Raw genomic sequence first — 22,430 nt, 5'->3', positions numbered from 1 at the left:
TATATGTAATAAAAATTACATTCAGCAAAGCTATATGTATTCAATAACATTTTATTGAATTAAGCAAAAGTGAAATCATTGATCTGGGATCAGAATGAGATGAGTATCCATGTTTGCCTCCTGTTACTCCATGCACTATTTTTAATCACAGCACTCAACAGGTCTAGGCAGAAGTTCATGATGTTGAGGCCATACAGGGCTGTATAGTGAGTTCCAGGATAGACTGTTCTCCATAGACACTCTCTTTCTGAAACATGGAAGCAGGCAAACAAAGTCACACTACAGTTCCATAGTACTGAAGACAACATGGCACAGGCACAGTATTCAATACATGGACTAATGAATCTCTGCAGCTACAGTCACCTTACGTTGACAATGTTGCTAAAATAAATGTTGGAGATAAAGAATTGTTAGCAAACACTTGAAAAATAGCATGCAGAAGAAACTCTGTACCTCTGTATCATCATTCACAAAAATCAAATCAGAATAGATCAAAGGCCTTGGCATAAACCAGAAACTTAACAAGGAAAAATAAGAAAAATTAAAAATATTCCAAGGCTTTTTGAATATGACTCCAATGGCTCAGAAAATAATAAAAATTGACAAATGGGACTGCATCAAATTGAAATGCTTTTGCATAGCAAAAGAAATAAGGAAGAGACAGCTATTCATCCGATGGTAGATTAATTTTCAGAATAAAGATCTACAAGGAAAAAATAAACACATAAAGAACAAATAATCAGAATGACCAAAAGACTGAGTAGAGAATTTATAAATGAAGGAGTAAATGGGTGACAAGTACACATAAAATATCTGACAAGTGAGGTCATCAGGGAAATTGATTTTAAAGCTGCACCAAGTTCCAGGCTTGGTAAATTGTGTCTGAAACCTAACATTGTGGATGTGGAGAATGGCAGATTATTAATCTGAAGTCAGCATGGTCAATATATAATTGTTTCAAAGCCAATCTCAGCTATAGGGTTAGAATCTAAAACCAAACAGACAAATAACAACAGCAAAATCTACTAAAATGTACTTCTTCCATCTTATCTCATTTGGAATGGCTATCAGCCAAACAAGAGAGTCACAAAACAAACCAACTAAACAAAATATACTATTAAATTTTGGAGAGGATATATGTAAACAAAGAACTCTATACACTATTTAGAATGCAAAATAGTTGTAAATTCATTTTGGAAATTAATTTTTATGCTATTAAACTTAGCAAATGTTGCATATAGTAAGGATACCTACATGCCCATGTATATTAATGCATCATTCATAATAGCTTTTACAGAGCCATCTTATGCCCATCAATACATAGATGGGTAAACAAAATGTGACCTATATTCACAGTAGAATATTATCCATCAAGACAGAGAATGGAATACTTGTCACTTCAGGAAAAAGTATAGAATTGGATATGTTTATATTAAGTGAGATAAGGCCAGACTCAAAGAGACAAATGGAATATGCTTTGAATCTCGGGGAGGAAGGCACAGTCAGGAAAGTAAAGTCAAAGTCAGACTATTAGAGAATAATAAAAGGATCAGTAAGAGGCAGATAGGGAAAAAAGATGGAAATGGGAGGCCATGATAAAAGATTTCAGGAATCTAAGAAAATTTCACAATGAATCCAGTTGTTATGGAATTAATATATTTAAAAGTAAGAAATACCAATTGTCTTCATTCATAGTGATGCCCAAACAGCAAAGAATTGATTCCTAAGGATGTGGCAGTGTTTGGAGCAGAACAGGGTTGAATTTTAAAGGATATACCAAAAAGATGCCATAGTGAAGAAAAATTGGAGCTGGCATACTCTTGTTCACACATTTACTCATGTAAGAAGATACATCATATACTTTTAGACAAGCCCTGATCATAAAATTCAGCCATACTTAGCTTATATTTTTCCCATTCTCCTCTTGATGTTTTCCCAGTGAAAATGTATTCCATTAAGAGTCTTTATGAAAATGCAGAATTTTGTTTTACTTTTCTTTTTTTAAGCTATGTTGTTAGCACACAGAAAACTTAATTGTTTGTGGGGGCAGGGGGAGAAATATCTGTCACTAACAAAATGTCTCCCAAGCTGGATTAATGATGGTTGATGTTGGAAAACATCTTTCCCTGATAATTTTGAAAGACTCCTCTTGGTTCTCAGGAGAGACGTCCTGGTGTTGACATATCTGACCACCATGGCACAAAATGCCTTGTGTGGGAAAACTCTAAATTCATTTTTATATCCTGCTCCCCCTGTACCATCAACATAGACTTAGTTCCCTTAAAACTAGAGACCTTTTGGAACCTGACCCCCAAAATTGTTTTTGCAGGTCTATTGGGCAATCTGGGGTTTGCAGTGGTATCATTGAGTGTCCTCAAAAGAGCAGCGGTTCCTTTTATAAAGAATTGTGGGTCTTCAGATTGATAATTCTTCCCTGTTCATTTCCTGAAACTCAGGGTCGGCTTGTGAAAAGTTGTTAAACAACATCCTCAGTGTGAACTGTCAGCCTTCTCTCTAACCTCTCCCTTTTTCAAAGCATTGAATGAAGACTCACTGGGTTTTGTAGTGACTTTCTGACTTTGGTAGACTATACAAGAAGAGAGGCTGGAAGTTCTTGTATACTGTTATAACTGTCTGCCCATGCCCTGCCTGAAAAACCAGGGTTGTTTATGGAAAGTATCTTTAATAAAGCTGGATACAGTTTGGCTTTGGAAACAAAAAGTCCCTTTAGTCCTTTTTCCTTCTGGACAACTTGGGAATACTAATATTTTCTTTTCAATAATAGATCAACACTTTGTATTATAGTCAACTTACAGTCATTTACAATAATGTTAATTGCTCAAGAGAATGAACATGTTAAAATGTAACATAGGTGGTGTTTTGTTGAAAGTTAAATTTTGACTATTGTTCAAATAAAATTTAAATCTTAATACATTAACTTAAAACATTTTTTAAAAATTGAGTATCATTTAGACATCAGGTATTATAGGTACTTTTATAGTTATGCATTTATTTCCCCAAATTACAAAGTGTCTTTTTTTTTTTTTTTACAGTTAATTCTGAGGAGAGTAAAAAAGACTCTACTCTCAAATGTTCCTTTGCAGATTTCAGTGAGTTTTGCTTGGGTGAGTTAATTTCCAATTTATTTTCCTCTCTCCAAAAATCAAGTGTATTCTTCAAATCTAGAATAATTTTGCATAAAAATGTTCACTTTGGGTCTTTAAAATTTGAGCAGTGAATATAAAAATCTGAGTTTTATAATTATTAATTGATTTATCACACAATTTAAAACTCAAATAACATGATTGTAGTGAATAATACTATAACAAAATGTCAGTGAATTTTACTTTTGGCTTCTTATGAATTTCTTTCCATTCTATACAAATAAATATGTTTACACTGACATCAAGAAATGTACCTAATTTTGCCACTGAATGCTTTTTGTGCTAGTAAAAGTTGAAAGATCTGTCCTGGTTCTCCATTAGTGAATAATTTACATATTTTTCTATACTTTTCCTATAAAGTTCAAAATTAATCTATAACTAACAGATACTGATCATGAGTTTTCTTTATGAAAATACTTTTGATATATCTACATTGCCTTTTTGATTAAGTGTGAAGAGACTGAAGACTCCTGGGAGCTTTTAAAATTCTCTGATCACACCAGCAACACATAATCAGGTTTAATTTGTCTAGGGGGCAGGTGACATGAATATCTACAGTTTTTGTTATTTCCTTGGTAAACATAAATGTAGCCAAGATTAAAAAAAATGTCTAGCCCAACATTTCTATCTTGTTCTAATTCTTTAGACATTGTCAAGTCAACATTTGCACTACCTTGAACTACAAATTAATCATGTTTTTATAATATCTTTTAATCTGGCATAGAAACAGGGCTACCTTATTAATTTCCGAATTAAAACATTATCTGGTTCATTTCACATAAAACATCAAAAGGAACATTTCATCAGAACACAATAAAGTTCTTTGCTACAGTACCTCATTTTGTAGCATGATCTTCAGTCACTCATTTTCTGAAAACAAAACAACATGAAAATACTTGGTTTTCTTTATTCAACACACCCACACAGGTAGTAAAGTTTACATTAAATTTTCACTAAACTAGTACCACTTAATACTTTAACAATTACTCCAGAATCAAAATACTGTCATTACAATTCCACAGATCTTATCTTTTGAAATTTTGTTATTCCAAATTTAATGTAATTTTCCTAAACTCAGTAGATTGGAAGAAATTGTGTTGGTGGGTCTCAACCCATCTGATATTGATATCCTTCTACTTGTCCAGCATTACACTTGATATTTTATAATTTGTCAATCTGTAACTCCAGTATTCAAAATGCTGAAATAAATTACAGCTTTCAGGTTAATCTGAGCTGATAGCAAGACTGACATTAAAAAGAAAGAAAGGAAAAAAAACTAACCAACTTCAAATTTCACAAACTGTAATTAAATGGAAAACTGCCATTTTAGGGAAATTTGCTAATATTTGTGTAACTACAATAATACTGAACACTCACATAATCCATGTGGATGCAGCTCCTACTTGACAGATACTTTTATCACTTATCTCTGAGAAGGTTCTCTTTGCAGGAGGTGGGGATTAACACTGAAGTCCACAATTGGCCATGATGTGGAGAATAAATGACTGCAGAGTTCTCAGTCCTTATTGAACATATATACTACATCCCTTCTTCCAACAAATCAAGGATCATGGTAGAAGAGGGGGAAGAAAGAGTATAAAAGCATGAGGAGTGGGTGACTACAAGGAAACAGTGTCTGTAGGACACAGCAGGGAAGTTGCAGACATAACTCACAGTAGTTATGACAGCATGCTCAAAATGTATGTAACCCCAAACCAGACCAAATCCCAGCCTGGAGATGGGAGTTTGGCATGAAATTCAATGACTAACCCTGGAGATATTGTCCATTCTGCTGTGAGAGGAAAAGACGGTCTTCTCTAAGAGTGTAGCCCTCAGTAAGTCAATCACTCTCTAATAGAAGACCACACATGTAAAGATGTTTGGGCAGCACAAATTGGTCTTGACAAGGAAAAATAACACAAAAAGTTAGGTGAATATGAAAGTAGTACTGTATCTGAGATGAGTTAGGAGGGTAAATATATTAAAAGTATAAAACAGTGAAATAATGAAAAAGGAAGTCTACTGTATTTCTGTAATATGATGTTTCCCTTATCTTTGAAAGGAGGTCAAAGAAAGTAAGAAGCATTGAGTATAATTAAAGTGAGCATGTTAGCAATGCATGTTTAGCTGCAAATGCCAAGCAGTCTTATTTTCTGCATTTGCCGTCAGAGTGCAGAGTGCCATTGCATCTGAAGGCATTGAACTGTAATTTCCAAGCACTGAGAACCAAACAAGTGCATCTGTGTAATGACTTTCCCTTTTTACAGTGAACTACTTGGCACTGCCCATGAGAATATTAGTGCTGGAGTATCATTGAGGACTGATATTTCCCCGTGCTCAAAGGAGGAGCTCTGAAGGAAGACCTTATTTTTATCGCATTAGAGCTTATGCTTCCGGAAGAGCTGATATTTTAGTTACTTCTCCAGCTGCTATGATAAACATCCTGATAAAAACAACTTAAGGAAGGAGTATCTATTTTCAGGCTCACAGTTCAAGTGTTTGATCCATCATGGTAGAGAAGCTATGCAGGCTAGAGCTTGAGGTAACTGGTTACTCTGCATCACCTCTTAAGGGCAGAGTGAAAGTGGTGTTTGTGCTCAGCCACTAATTCCATTTATATACAGTCCAACACACAAGCCAAATAATGTAGGGTGGATCTTCCCACTTCAGCTAACTTAATCAATTTAGTTCCTCACAGATATGGCCAGAGGTTAGCCTAACCTAGAGGACCACTCACATGCTTGCCCTGGGCTTGTGTTTTGTATTATTCCAGATCCTATCAAATGACAAACAGTACTAAACATCATGGATGCCTAATAAAATGTATTTTTCTAATCCAGCCATTGATCAAATCATTCTTATATCTACTAACTGTGTAATTGTGGCACTTTATTTCATGTCTCTGAGTATTTGTGATTTTATTTGTAAATTGGAATCAATAATTTATAGTTTGTCTGACTCAACCAAGAAGCATAGCTTTACCATGGCTACTAGGACACACAAACACATACAAAAAAAGATTCATTGATGTGTTTAGTAACTCAGTTTATTTTCACATTTAAATTCTGTTGAATCCTCATGTCTTTGCCATACCAGTTCATGTTTAGAGATCCTATTACCATCAAAGAGGATACTTATGTTGTAACATAACAACAGTAATTCACTGAACTTCTTATTACACAACACTTTTCTTAGTTCATCTTATGTAATTCTCATAAAATCCCTTGGGAGTGATTTTATTATTATCACCTCTTGAAAAATTTCTCAGTGGATACAATAAATTTTCAGATGATGCAAAGCTATCCATTGGGAACTGGAGTTCCCTGGAAGTTTTAATCCTCGACCTCTCTTTCATTACTATCATATGCAAAAAGATCTTTAAGGTAAAACATAGATGGTGATGTTTACATAAGACTCATTCTGTAATATTTTCAGTTTCTAACTGTGAGTGAAGGTGCATGGAAAAATGTACTTGGGGAAATGATTGATTAAAACTAACCAGACTTTCAAAAGGTATTATTGTTTGTTTTCTCCATTCTATTGTGTGACATAATGCTGAATTGTGCTTTTCATGAAGCATCTCATAAAGCCAGAATGTCATTGTCATCTGTATTTATAAAACACACACACACACACACACACACACACACACACACACACACACGGTTCAAGAGTACACATTCAGTCATGTTCATTTATTCACCCATGCATTCACATAAATCATTCAACAAAATTATAATTTTGAAATCATTAGTTTTGGAATCCCATTAAAGTTGGAAAATGACAAGGATATGATACTTAACATGGATATGTTTTATTATGCCTAGACACTTTAAGATTAATTATCTTCAAAATAAAATAAACTTATCTCATCAAAACCAGTATATTTGACAATGCCAAAATTTTGTTAATGTTATTAATGCCTCTTAGTAAGGGGTCTTACTAAAAAGTTAAGGCATTTACTTGCTTTCTACAAGCTCAGTAGTTCAGACTGAGTAGTCATTGTTGCTTCTTACTATGGCTAAATGGTTATATGGTAATTTTGCTTTCCTTACTTTGACATTATCTCTATCAAATTCTATTAGTTTCCCAAAATCATTTCATATCAAATAGGATATAAGAAAGAACTTCCTACTAATATTTCTAACCTACTTAAAGGTTACAGTGATAAGAGAATTATTCTTAAATCCCCGTTTGCAGTGATGACATTACATTTATGGTAAACATTTTAAGTTATTTGTCAAACTTGTTTAAATAACAGGTATTCTTGGTTCAACTTTCAAAACACATTCAGAATATGATCACTGCTTACCCCACTCACTCTTTTACATAGTCTGGTCTATGATTTCCTGGCTATACTGGTGCAATGGGTGTCTAATAAGACTTTGCGATCAAACTTTTACATCTTCACTCTCTATTTTCCACAGTGCTATAATGAATGGAAAATTAAATCTCATTTCTCTGCTCCAGTCTCTCCAAGGTTTCCCATTGCTTTTAAAATTTTAAACTTACTTCGGCCTTCAGACGTCCTGTGAAATCTGGGTCTATTGTATATAGGCCAGTTTTTAATGCTTCTTTTCAGTAAAAGTGCTGCAGTCAGATTATTCTTGTGATTTTTCATTCATCATATTGCTCACATCTCAGAACCTCATATTATAATAAACCAGATCTACACCAGCTCCCCTTCTGTCCCAAAGATTTTCTTCATAATGGGTATTGTGACTTAAAATTGTATGATTTATTTAGGGATCCCTACTGGAGATGAAAATGTAGAGACCTTGTTCATCATTTTAGCATTTGTAGCCCTATAATCAAAAATAGTATGTGATACCTATTTTATGCACAAAATATTTTAGGATCAGTTACAGGAGTGAGGAGCGGAAATAAGTCAGAGTACATTGATGTATCCACACACTTTCAGAGAGTCTGCTGTACCAATCCACTGGCTGTTTTGCCATTCATTACAAGGAAAAAAGAGCAACAACCTGTTAGGAATAAATGCTTTGCAATTTTTTGCCCTGAATATGATAAGAAGTTTCATGGAGTAAACACTGGTGCACAGGCATACTGAGTACTATCAATAGCCTGGATGCAACATCAGTATAGAAATAAGATAAGGTTATAGACAAATAAGAAATACAGGAATAGGAAAAAAAACTTTTTTTACTTTCTGGGTCCTCATTATCACTATATTAAATCCCTGAATAATCTATATAGGGATCATTGAAGGAAAGTTCTATATGGATGATAATTATAAAAATTTAATATGTTATCATTCAAAGGGGGTAAATTTGTATACCAATCCTAGATCTTATTATCTGGGTTCACACTATCTGTACATCAGCTTTCTGAGTTGTAAAATGAAGACATTGTTCAATCCCTTCTTATACTATGGATTTCAAGCAGGATAGAATTAAGATCTTTGTTACAGTCAAGTAATACAATGTATGTTGGATAAGACATATAAATTATAAAGCAGGAAAATGTTAATCCACTATAATTATTTAATTATGCATTCTTAGATATTCTGATAACCCTAGATAAACTATAACTACACATAAACAGAAAAGTTTCAAATTAGGGAAACAGACTGATAATGTTCTCACACATTCAAAATTCTCCAAAAGGACCCTAATCCACTCCCAGGCATCATCTTGTACCTTTGGTAAAATAGAATAAATAATTAGATGAAATGACATTATGAGAAATAATGGCAGTTGGAATAAGCTAGCTACTGGAATCATAATCTCATTGGCTGTAAAACTTTTATCATAGACACCTACTTAAGCTATAAAATGAAAGATACATCCTTTTAAGAAACTCCAAATGCCATTTATCTTACAGATATATAAGTACTAGAATTGTAAATTAATAGCAAACAGAAGAAATATATGTTTGTTTCATACTTTGTTTTCAAGTAATTTTTCATGGATTATTCCATGTAGTCCTAGGAAGGAATCCACATAAATATTTTATTACCTCCCAATTTTACATTAGGAGACTCTTGCAAACCCACCGTCTTTTTAATAGTACTATGTGAGAAAGCCTAGATTTTAAGTTATATTGCTGAAGCTACAGTTTGTACTTTTATCACTCTATTAGTTTCCTTACACCAACATGTGGTGTAAATTTTCTTAAATTTCATACTGTCTTCTTTTATTGGGTGTATGTTGTTAGACCACTGAGGAAGGAAAAAGCAGTAAGAGATCTGTTGGTTATGGGAAATGTCATCAAGTGTCACTGTCCCAGAAGCTTATGTGGTTGGAGCTTTGAATGTCATTTTTTCTTAAGTTTTCATTTTCTGAGTTTCCAGATGCAACTAACTGCCAGAAGCACCATTAAATTACTAAGGACTTTCAGGGAAAAGTGGAGAGTTACCATGTTTTTTAAAAATGTGTATCTTGAACCTCATTTTAACTTTTGAAATGCTGTGATGTGAAGATAAAGTTTATAAATTGAGAAATATGATGGGTGTTAGATACAAAACTTCAATGCTATTACTCATAGAATATTTTTTATTTGAAATTTAATTGATATTGTAGGCATTTGTGAAAGAAATGCATTGTCAAACAGGGTGGACTGAATACAAATAGTCCTGTCTTTAGTAAGAACCAAAACACACTGGTGAGTTTCATTTATATTTCAGAAGATCCACTAACAAAGGGGATTTGCTTAGCTCCAGGAATCCAAACACAATATGGTCCTCTCCATTGTTGCCCACAGATGTAGACTGGCAGAAATACCAACTTAAGACAATTTTAAAATTCTGACAGTTATGATTCAAACATCCCTTGGTAAGAATAATAGAAAATATCTAGAGCTGGGGCAGGAATAAATTACTATGCCAAATCTAAAATAAACTATTATACCTTCTTTTCATACTGTATTTTCCACTCTTAATCCTATCTTAAACTATGCCTTGGGTATTTTTTTTCCTGGGACTGTGATAAAATACTCAGATGAAAGTAATTTGGGGTGGGTTTATTTTCACTTACAGTTTAAGGCACAGTCCATCATGATACAGAAGTCGGGGCACCAGCAGCTTAACATACCTATCAACATCACATACACTCTCAGCAAACTTGTGTCTAGCTCACTTCCTTTATTTTATGCAGCCTAGTTTCCTTTGTCCATGACATTATCCCCTCCATAATTAAAATGGGTCCTAGAATATCAGTTGAAGCAATTAAGATAATCTTCTGCAGGTGTGAATAAATGTCCATCTTCCAAGGAAGTCCAGATCCTGTTAAGCTGACAATTGATACTCACCATCACAGCATAGTTTTACAAAGTTGCATGAAAAAAAAATGAAAGACATATTTTAAATAAATATGTGAAAAATCACCAAATATTTAATTAATATTATACTTAAAGCATTTCTGTGTTGTCATTCTAAATTAAAACATTTTTATATAACTAAATTATTCACTTATCAAGTTTTCAACTATCTTTGAAATCCCAGAGCATGTTGAGGTGAATATTGTAATGTAAAAATGACCAAAAACAATGTGCTGATGACACTTATAATAGGAGAAAGTAAGAATAGCCATCATCTCTCTTTTGTATATATATAAACCACATAGTTGATATTAACACATTTATATGTACATAATGTATGTTTATATAGCATATCTATTCCATAGATGTTAAAAATGTGAGATAAAGATATCTGAATATAACATATGCTCTCCCTCTCTCTCACAGAGAGTGCATACATACATACATTTGGCATTAAATTATGATAAAATTAAAAATGTTAAAGCCTTACTGGGATACAATGAAACATTAGTCTCTGTTAGACATAATGTTGGAGGAGACATTTTCTGATGAGGTTACAGATAGTAATACTATGGATGACCCAGGGATTATGTTCTTGGAAGACAGAAGACTCAAGTATAAAAACCCTACAGGGTTTGAACTCAGAGCTGTAGGAAATGAATGGATAGCAGTAGACAGCCATCCTGTACAATATAGCCACGGGTTTGAGTAGAACTTTAATAAGATTTTACCCAGGTTTCAATAGAATCTCACTGTAGTTACCATGGGATATGAGCAACCCATGGAAGCAGAGGCCGTTTAGGGAAATCAAACAGACTATTGCACAGAATACAACAGTGTCCTTGGTTAAGGAGGTAGCAGCTAAGTGTTGACAATGGTCAAGTTCTAGATGTATCTTGATAAATCAAGTAAGATTTGCTGGATATTTAAATTTGCTTCATTACTCATCAATCACTGATTGAATTGTACCTGTGTTTCAGGTTCTATTGTAATTGTTAGCAGTAAAGCAGTCAGCAAAAATAAGGGAAAAAAATATAAGACGGAAAAGTACCAGAGTCACAAATGTCTCATTAAAGGAAAAAGAAAATAACTTTGTTTACAAATTACTAAGTGTGGTAAACTGAAATAAAGTGAAGACAGAGTGACAAAAAAACATATTCTATTGTTAATAGTAACCTACTTAAAAGTAAAGCAAAGTAGAGAAATAATGCCTCACAGTGAGCCAACAGGATTTGCCCAAGGAGTCCAATGTAGGCTAGAGGAGAGAGCAAGCAAGAAGTCAGGTTCATTCCTAGATGGAGGAAAATGGAGGTGCTGTTTACTATGGTGGCAATAGTTTTGATTTAATTACTGAAAAGTATGGGCATACAGAATTTTGATTTTGCAAAAAGATATGACCCTCTACAAAATTTGTACTTGAAAAAAACTCAGAGCCAGATGGATCTCTGTGAGTTTGAGGCCAGCCTGGTCTACAAAGCGAGTTCCAGGAAAGGCACAAAGCTACACAGAGAAACCCTGTCTCGAACCCCCCCCCAAAAAAAAGAAAAGAAAAAGAAAGAAAAAACTCAATTGAGCTTTAAAAAATAAGTCAAAATGAAAATCTCACAGTATTCTAAGTAGACTTAAGATTTTATATTGGATTATATTCATATCTCCACTTGGCTTCTTGTAGCTGTGTGCAGTATGGAGACAAAAGGTTGGGGACACTTAGAGAGAATTTCTTGTGAGAATGGATTTTCTCTTCTTTACATTGTGATGTTTTGGTAAATTTCTAGTTGGGTACATGAGACTCTTTGGCAAATTTAGCAAACTTTTATCTTTTATATTTGTTGAGGAGGAGACAACTGTTTCTGTCAGTTTTATTATCCTCACTCCAGGACTGGAAATTTTTATTCAAATCATAAGTTTTAAATAATTGTACATGCTGGTCTGAAATAATAGCATTTTCATTTTGAACCATTGGCCAGAGCAGATATTAAGTCACATAAAAATTAAAATATTAGAAACTTTGTCTCATGCCTTCTGTTATGTATTTGTAGGTAATCTTTGCTTTCTGGATCAATGCTTCTATCATTGCCAATTTGAGGATCATATTTACCATCTAGTGTTTCCAGCATTTACATTTAATGAATGCATGAAACCTATATAGTCATGTTATGTTTTTCCCTCTTTGAATCTTCTGTTGCTCCCAAGTTTTCAGAGTGCTGCATGGCATTCCGTTTTCTGTATGAGGCAGGAACATGCATAGTGGCTGGGATTCCTGAGTATGAATGTGGAGCAGAAGCACTCCAGTTATGCCACACATGGGATGAAGGACCCCAGGTTATGATTTTAACATCCTAAAGGCTAAAGCCAAGGCTGCTAGCATGAATTTTAAAGATTTGCTAAAATAATATTGACACTGACATCTTTTTCTGTTGCTCCAGTCATGACTACCAAGATTGCTACTGACTTATTTCTTATGTATGCTATATTCAATAAAATTGTCTTTTTCTTTTAAAATGACTCTTTGATCTGACAAGTATTAGCTTCCTTATCACCTTGACACAAGGACATCCTCTCTCCCCAGTCTTTACAAGGGCTTAATTAGTCTCCTTTCCTCTGCCTTTAGCAACTCAGTCTATTCTTTTCGTTGCAGTATTGGTTTTGTTAAAATAGAGATGATGCCATTCTACTAATCAAATGCACTCTGGTGTCACCCTGTTTTGTAGCATGAATCTTAAGAGTCTTATTAATAAAAAAACAAACCTGGTGGCCAGGTATTGGGGCGAATGCTGGAAGATCAGAGAAACAGAACAAGCCACAGCCACCTCACCTTGCCAATTCCTCAGCTGATCCTGTTTCCTCAGACTAGAAGCTTCTGAGTCCTCCAGAATGAATCTCAGCTGAACTGCTGCTCAAAAGCCTAAAAGCTTAACCAGGCTCTAGTTCCTGGTCCTCACTCCTTTTATACCTTTCTGCTTCCTGCCATCACTTCCTGGGATTAAAGGTGTGAGTCACCATGCCTGGCTGTTTCCAGTGTAGTTTTAAACTCACAGAGATCTGGATAGATCTCTGACTCCCACGTGATAGGATTAAAGGCGTGTGCTACCACTGCTTTACCTTTATGTTTAATATTGTGGCTGTTCTGTTCTCTGAGCTGAGATAAGTTTATTAGGGTGCACAATATTTTGGGGAACACAGTATCACCACAGTGTTTAAGTAAGATGAAAGATAAAAGCTGCCCAGTGGTTCACAGCTCTATAGATTCTACCCTCTCCTCTACCGCCACTCTTACACACCACCATGCCATGCCCTTCTCTTTTCCTCCCCAGCAGTATCACTGCCACTGCCTGTGAAGATGCAGGATGGCATACTCTGCCTCACAAACCTCCCTTTATAATATCCTTTGCCTTTGCCCGCATCCTGCTTCCATAGAAATTCACTTCCCTCAACAACATTTTGTTCCAGGGTTAGTACTGGGTGGCAGTTCTTGGCAACCTTTTCAAAAACATTAGTCTTTCCCTATCCAATATTTATTTTCCCACCCTCTCCAGTTTCTATTTCTCATTGTCTGTATTAGTTTCTAATATGTGTGTTGTTTGTTCTTTACCACTGTCAGGTTTATTGAGGTAGGCATTACATTCATTGTGCTTTGTGCTGTATCCCAGCTAGAATCATCCAAAGTGCACTGCAGAGCTGTATTTATTTATTCATTGAATGGAGAGAAAATGCCACTAGAATAGGAAATAACAGGAATAGGTTAGCCTCTGGCATCTTTCTGATCCACAGGCCAGTGCAAGCTCCCCAAGGTTAGCTATCTTTTACCTTCTCCTGTTTAACCATACGTGGGCATCCTGCTTACTGTTTCATGTGGGGAAAAAGAAAAGGACGGGAGCACAAAGGTGAGGAAGAAACAGACATACTAGCCCCTCCATCCTCTCCAAACAAAACGGCAAGTTGAAGGCACCAGGGATTTGGTAATTTCTCAAATAAAGTCTAAAATGGCAACTTAGTTTTATCGTATGCAACAGCAAGAGACAAGTCTACAATGTGCACTTATTGCTGTCACTGGATGACCACTTCTTCCAGTTTCATGGGTAACTTTCTGCTCTTCCTATTCATATCTGTACTTAAATATCCTTACTGTCCACTTTATTAAATTAACACCACCACTTCTTTTATCACTTCTTTCTTTCCCTCCTATTGTATTTTCTCCAATGACATGGCCATATGATATAGTTTTCTTAAATTTTTTCTTCTCTTTAGTGCATGTTTTGTGAAGGAAAAGCTGTGTTTGTTACTATTATATTAAATCTTTTATTTAGAGAAGTTGTTTAATGACTAATTATTAAATTGATAATATGTAGTTTGCCTTAATCTATAGGAAATATATTCACAAATATCAGCTTTAAAATCATACATAGACTTTAATTTGATGCATATCTTATTAGCATTATAATTTTACATAATCATTAATTCTAAGGTTATGTACTTATTAAATATAAACAAAAATAATATACTTCACAAAGTTATTAAGTTAAAGGAAGCAATGCATATAAAGTTTGTGGCTGTGAGCAAACAGTAACTGTTAATCAGAGGATCATTTTTCTGTCCATGGTATCACAATTAGGCTAAATAACAAATTTAACCACTAAATATTTAGAACATCTTACATAACTGGTTATTAATTATATCTTAGGAGATAAGATACATAATAGCTTATACTAATGTTTTTATCACAGTAGTTTCATATGCATCCTAATATAATATGCATTTAAAGTTAATAGTTAAATAACTTAATGTTACTTTGTGATAAACATTGTTTTTCTTCCCTGAAGTAAGTCAACTGACTGAATTATTCAAAGCACTGTGTACAGTCATTCATGTCAAGTTCATATTTGATTGTTATAAATAATTTTGATAACTATTTCCAATACTCTTATTTCTTGGAAAAGTTTAAATATATAACATTTAATGACATATTTGATCTTATGAAATATGAATTTTATAAAGTTTATCCATAGTTCTTTATGGTAGCATTAGCCATAATAGGTATTTCCTATTTTATAATCTATGTTAGTTATTCCTTATAGACATCTTCTTATGTAATTGACCTTATAATGTAATATAGTTTTATTATTCTAATCATTTTAACTACTTTTTATACTTTCTTGGCAATTATAATTTTTAATCACCTAATTTCATTTCTTTCTTTCTTTCTTTTTTTTTCAATACAGGGTTTCTCTGTGTAGCTTTGCACCTTTCCTGGAACTCACTTTGTAGACCGGGCTGTCCTCGAACTCACAAAGATCCGCTTGCCTCTGCCTCCCGAGTGCTGGGATTAAAGGCATGCGCCACCACTGCTGGGCCAATCACCTAATTTCTATATTTTTCATAATAGTAGTTAGCATATCTTTTATAGTTTGCTTTGTGGACTTCGTTAGCCCTTTAGTCAAACTCAGATTTCTAAAACTTCTCTAATTTGAAGACAATGAACCCTAAATTAATGTATTTGTAATGTCAAAATGTGATTAAGAATCTGTAGTCAAAAGTTTTCCTGTGTCCTGCCCAGTTCTGTGGCTGATCAGACCCAAGTAAACACACTGAGGCTTATATTATTTTTAAACTATGGCCATGGAAGGCTTCTTGCTGGCTAGCTCTTATATCTTAAATTAACCAATTTCTATAAATCTATACCCTGCCACATAGCTTGTAGATTACTGGTACTTTACATCTGGCTTCTGATGGCAGCTATCAGTGTCTGCCCCCATCTTCTCACTGTCTCTCTGTTTTGATTTCCTGCCTGTGCCTAAGCTGCCTTGCAATAGGTTATTTATGGTGTTATTTATCAACCAATCAGAGCAACAAATATTCACAGCATATAGAAAGACATCCCTCATCAAGAATTCTCTCAATCATTACAAATATCTCCACCTAAAATTTCAAATCAGACATTATATCCAAAATAGTTTTCATGGCTCTGGGTACATATTTAAGGTCTTGTACACATTAAGAAGCACAGAGCTGCTGAGTTCACATGGACATCATTCTCGGCTTCAGCATTAAGATAGTAATTAAGGGCAGGCAGTTGTGTGATTGTTTTGAGTTTCTCCTTTGGATAGACATTATGTAAATATGTTGTTTAACTAAACTTGAGAAACATAAAATGTATAGAAAATTTTAAGCAATAAGAATTTTAGTGAGAATTCATGGGATGGTAGCTATCTCCCCCGGTTCTGAGGAAGGGACAATACCTTAGAAAATCATTGAGAATCACACACTGCCTCAACATTCCTGGGCCAATACAGGGACAGAGAAAGCCCTCAGGAATGTGTGGTCTTCAGTCATCCTTAATCCAAGAGGACAGGTGCAAAGGGACAAAGGCAAATGTGTAGGGGTGGGGTGTGCTTGAACCCATTGCCTGCATCTCTGGAGAAGAAACATATCCACATCTCTGGAGGTAGTGTTCACGATGTCCACACTCATTTCTTACCCTTGATGAAGCTGTCACTTCCCAGAGTACAGCATTCATCCTGTAGATTCTGCACTAGGTTGACAGCAGCAACATGTTGTTCTGCGACATTGGAAATCCTCTTAGAGAGGGCCTGGGTGGCCCAGATCTTTCTGAGCTTGATGTAGCCAGGATTCCAACTCAGTGCTTCATGGAGCATCATGGCAGCCTCAGCCTCCTGCTCAGGCTGTCCTACCTTCCCATACTGTTCCTGCTTTGCATTTTCCACCAAAAGTTGAGCCCACCTAGCTTCCCACTGGGCCACTTGTTTGGCTTTTATAGCAGCTGGGTATTCTTGGCTAAAGCTCAGATCTGTGATAACTGTATCACTCAAGATGAGGCTGAAGTCCTCGGTGTGCTCTGCCAGCTCTCTTCTGATCAGGAGTGGCACTTGGGCCTACTGGGTAATCATCTGTGAGAGAGTAAACCTAAAGATCATACTCTTGTTGACAATAAACAGCAGCACTCACTCCTAGTGGTCTACCCTAGGCTCTGGTAAATGCTGGGTTGGGGGCACATGCTCCTTGACTTTGAGTCAAATACCATATGCAGGGGAAAATTCACCATCTGCAAGTCTTTTGAGCTTGTAGTGGAGGAGATTTTTTTAGGTTCTAGCCCAAACATCATTGATGATAGAGTACTGGAAGCAGGATATCCAGAAGTTAAGGCCTTAATCCAGGAATGTGTCCTGCTGTATGTAGCCAATCTTATTAACAAAGATTGGTCTATGATCACCATCCAAAGTGAACATGGATTCATAGATATCATATGTCATGGCCCCAGTAGCAGTTTCACTGCTAAGACCATGCCCCAAAGCCCCAGGGACAGGCATCCTGCTATGTCCTTCAAGTTCTGGGCCATGTCTGATCATCCTGGAGGCATTGGCACCAGAGGTCAGGAGATAGTGACCACTCACTTCTATCCCACTCCAGTTTAGAGACTATGCCCTGTACATGAACATCAGGGACCACAGTGCTCTCCAAAAAGCACAGATTTTAAGTGAGGTATTTTGTGAACAAAATGAGTAGACAAAAATGAATATAACTTTTTCTTTTTCTGTTTTAGCTCTAGGAAGAGATAAGGATTACATGGATGAATCTGAACATGCCAACTATGACCGATCTCATCTCCTTAATGAATTTGTTATCAAAGATAAGCCTGAATCAAAGACAAAATTATCTAAGGTAATTCATACTGAATTATCGATGCACAATTTTTGTAATGTAATTTTTAAAAATTTGAACATTAGTCTATATGATTGGATTTGTGCTGGAAAATCTAAAAAGACATGTAAGTTAGTATGTATCTTAAAAGATTCAAGCATGAAAAGCTGTTTATTGACATCATAATCATTTGTATTATAAAGCAATTATTATATTATTTAACAGATCCAAAATTACCCCTTTATTTTTTAATTTATTCTTTAATTTTTAAACATATATTATTTTAATTAAATATAATTACACTATTCTCCCCATTCCTAAAACTCCTCCATGTCCCTTCATCTCCTTCTCTAACTCATAACCTCCTTTTCTTTAGTTATTCTTCTTAAACACACAAAGATATGTACACACATATAGGGAGTAAGTATATAAATGCAACTTTCTGAGTCTATTTAGTGTTGCTTATATGTATATGTTTTTAAGGCTGTCCACTTGTTATTGGATAACCAGAGGCCTCAGCTATGAAAAAACTGATTATTCCCTCTCACAATTTCCATTAATTGACTGTAGCTTTTTTAGGGGTAGGGTCCTGTGAGATTTCTTCCATCCACAGTGGCATCCAAATAGTGTTTCTTCATTCAAGTCTTATTCTGACAAGTCAAAGATACAATCTTACAGAAGATTTCCTGGTCTTGAGTTTTACAGTTGTGCTGTACCCTCTTCTATGACATTCCCCGAGCCTTACGTAGAAATCAATCTGGACTGTGAATCCCAGAGTCAGTTGTTCTCTACACTTTGATCAGCTGTGACTTTTTGTAATGGTCTCTGTGTGCTAAAGAAAGATTTTTGATAAAGCATGAGAATCTACTCTTAGATATGGGTATAAGGACAAGTGTTTGGAATGCAGCAATAGTATGCTCTCTTCTGAGGTCCGTAATTATGTGTATGGGACACAATGTGATATTTCAATATCTGTATGTATTTTAAAGACATGGTAATTTGAATATATTGTGAAGATTTACCATTTATTTATTGGGAGAGCATTCAAAATTCTTTCTTATAATTATTCTGACATATCTAATACATTATTATTAACTGCAGTAACCCTACTATAGAATATTTCATGTGTCTCCTATCAAATTGTGGCACTGTACCTATCAGACATAATTATTTAAACACCAAATATAAGCAATGAACTTATTTGTTAATAATTATTTTTTAGAATTAGTCATTCACTTTTATGTTTTTCTCCTCAAAGTTAACATATTAACATAGTTTTATACTATATAATTTAAAATGATTTGACTTCCAATTCCACTTATTATTAGATATAGTGACATGGACATATTAATTATACACAATGACCTTGTTTTCCTTATCTATAATTTTGAACATACTCTCTGCTTGACATAAAGCATGAAATGACTTTGTGAAAGTATCTAGGGCACAGCAAAGACTGAGTATGTACCAGAATTTTATAGCAACTTAGAGGTTGAGATTGTAGCATTGAAATCATATTTTACCAACAAATAAAATAATGAAATATAATTCAGTTTTAAACCTCTTTAGTTCACTGTTTCCACCATTCCTCAAATTCAATGTTTTGGCAGACTTTCCAGGGCAACTGAATGAGACAATCCTGAACCAAATTGCTGGTGATTATTTTCATGACAGTGACTACAATTGATTTACATCCCCTCCTAGATGCTAAGAAAAATACTAGCTCAGAACAAGTTCACCCCCCCCCTTTTCCTGTTAAAGTGGAGTGCCTTCTATAAAGAGATGGGGAGGAATGAGTGAAAGGAGGAAAGATGAAGGGAGGGAGGGGAGAGTGGAGTGCAGGAAATAATCTGAATATTTAATTTAGTCCAAGAAATTGCTTAAGTTTCAAATGCTCCTGCATAGGTACTACTCATGTTCTTGAACATAATTTTCTCTGTGATGCTTAGTTTGTTTAGACTAAATTAATTTTCTCCTTATTAGTCACTCACTACTAAGATACTTACAAAGAAATCTAGTCGAATTTAAATATATCCACAGTGTCAGGAATGAGTCCAAACTTCAATATATTTCAGGTTATTTTACTTTTGCAAAAATTGTTCATTACTATTTCTATGGGTTTTGTTAGCATTTTTTATTGAATTGGCTGACCAATCACGGTTTCTTCACTGTGTGGCTCATGTACTTCCTGTGTCGGGTAAATATTATTTGAAGTGAACTGACAAGAGTCAGAAGAGAAATCCAGTGCTCCTCAATACGCTTTTGTCATCTACTGAAAGACAAACAGAGTACATGTCAAGCAGTCAGAAACAAGCTAAAAATCCAATCTGTGTAATCTACCACTCTATGATTGACCACACGGCTAACAGCTAAATCATCACTTAATTTTCTCACAAGAGTCATGTCCCAAGTACCATTTTTCATTAGGCTTGAACCTCAGAATGTTACAGTTAAAATAATTAGGAAAACTTGAGTAAATTTCTTTGAGTATCAGACAAGGAAACAGAATACATTCAATGAAAGAAATAATAAATAATAAGTAGTTCAATAAAAGAAATATTATTAAATTTACTACTGAATTTGTGTGACTGCCCACCTCCAACTCTTACTCTTCTATGAAAACCACCCCCAGTTGTCTGGGTGACTCACACCTCCAGCTATCAAAGGATGTCCGCTTTTATCCATTGCATGTGTGAGAATGAAACACAAATTCTATTTCATAGAAGATTTCAATTGCATAAAAGAAAAATAATGCTGAAGATTTTTCAAGGGTATAGTAATCTGCCGATAAGGTATTATATAGGAGGTCTCAAAAAATAATTAAGTCACCTAGATTTGCATTATTTGCACTATTGTCTGGGTGCTGTACCTTAGAAATCTGCTGTCTTTCTTCTCTTATTACTCCTAAATGGTAACTTATATATGTAAACTATGTATGATGTCTGATATCTGTACTCTCAGGATTTGGGAGACTGAGGTAGGAAAATTGTTGCAAGTTTGAGGTCAGCCTATTCTGCACAGTAAGCACCAGGTTAGTTAAGCCCAAATTGCAACACCATAAGGCAAGGAAAGAAGGAAAGAAGAAAAGGAAGGAAGGAAGGAAGGAAGGAAGGAAGGAAGGAAGAAAGAAAGAAAGAAAGAAAGAAAGAAAGGAAGGAAGAAAGAGAGAAACAAACAAAGAGAGAGAGAGAGAGAAAGAAGAAAGAAGAGAGAGAAAGAAAGAAAAAAAGAAGAAGCTATTATATATGTATGTGTATATGTATGTATACATAATATATATGGACATAAATTTTAAGTTGGATTTTATAAAATTGTCAGTCTTCATTTGACTTAAAAGTACCACAAATTAACATATTCATATACATATATATGTATGATATAAATATATATAGGTTTTTATACAAAAAAATCTCTGCTTCACATCATGATTTACTTTGGATAATTGTTCTAGTTGCACTCTGCACTATGCCTATTATACATAATAAGTGAAGTGCAAAGGGAGAATTTCAGATAGCAGCAAACACATTTATAATGATTCAACAGGAAGGAGCATTAATCCTAAAGGGTGACTCATGCCTAATGCAAACTACACAGTGGCATTGGACAATAGAAAACAAATAGAGTTCTACACCAAATTAGCTATCAACCATGAACTAGCATTAGAAAAATATATTCTAAATTCTCTCAAGCACTACTGTATTATAACACAGCTGTGTTGAACTTTTCACAGTTTTGTAAAAACTGACAAAGAATCTTATCTTAGAAATATATCTGACTAGTGGCTTGGTCATTTTAGAGATGAATTTCTGTCTGTTTGAAATTTTACTTGCATTTGTTTTTATAACCATTGAATAACATTTCTGGAGTGGTCTTGAGACAAAATGGTAAAGATTTTGTTTTCATCACTGCCTTTGTTAATTTAACATGGCCCTTTGAACATCAGCACCTGTAGCCTTGGCTTGAATACTTACTAGGTCCCCAGTTGGTGGAACTCTTGGTAAAGATTGAGATGTGTGGCCTTTTTGGAGGAGATATGTCACTGCTGACAGGCTTGAGGTTTCAAAAGACTCATGTCATTTCAAGTTAGTTCTTCGCTTCCTGTTTGTGGGTCAGGCGATATGAGCTCTCAGTTGCTGCTCCAGGGCTATGCTTGCCTTGCTGCTGGTGTTTTATAACAATAGAAACAGTAAAAACTTAGCGAATATATTTAATAAAAGTTAAATATACTTATAAATAACTGTTGGTTTGAGGATCCATCTTCAGAACAAGAAATTGAATTTTAAACTCCCTTTGGAGATTAAAACTTTTTACAATATTGACTTCTGATGTGAT

General features: G+C 34.7%; 1 protein-coding gene and 1 pseudogene across 1 annotated transcript in view; one reads left to right on the top strand and one right to left on the bottom strand.

The window, feature by feature from the left end:
• Positions 1-22,430, top strand: part of Ano3 (anoctamin 3) — a 247,920-nt gene that overhangs the window by 68,614 nt on the left and 156,876 nt on the right. The window contains exons 3-4 of the mRNA XM_036184793.1: positions 3,054-3,125; positions 18,001-18,119. Of these exons, the coding sequence (XP_036040686.1) occupies positions 3,054-3,125; positions 18,001-18,119 (191 nt within the window). The remainder of the gene's footprint in view (positions 1-3,053; positions 3,126-18,000; positions 18,120-22,430) is intronic.
• LOC118582171 lies at positions 16,907-17,796 on the bottom strand (annotated as a pseudogene).

The sequence above is a fragment of the Onychomys torridus genome, chromosome 4 (genome assembly GCF_903995425.1).
Source record: "Onychomys torridus chromosome 4, mOncTor1.1, whole genome shotgun sequence".
Classification (NCBI taxonomy): Eukaryota; Metazoa; Chordata; class Mammalia; order Rodentia; family Cricetidae; genus Onychomys; species Onychomys torridus.
This window is presented reverse-complemented; position numbering and strand designations above follow the sequence as displayed.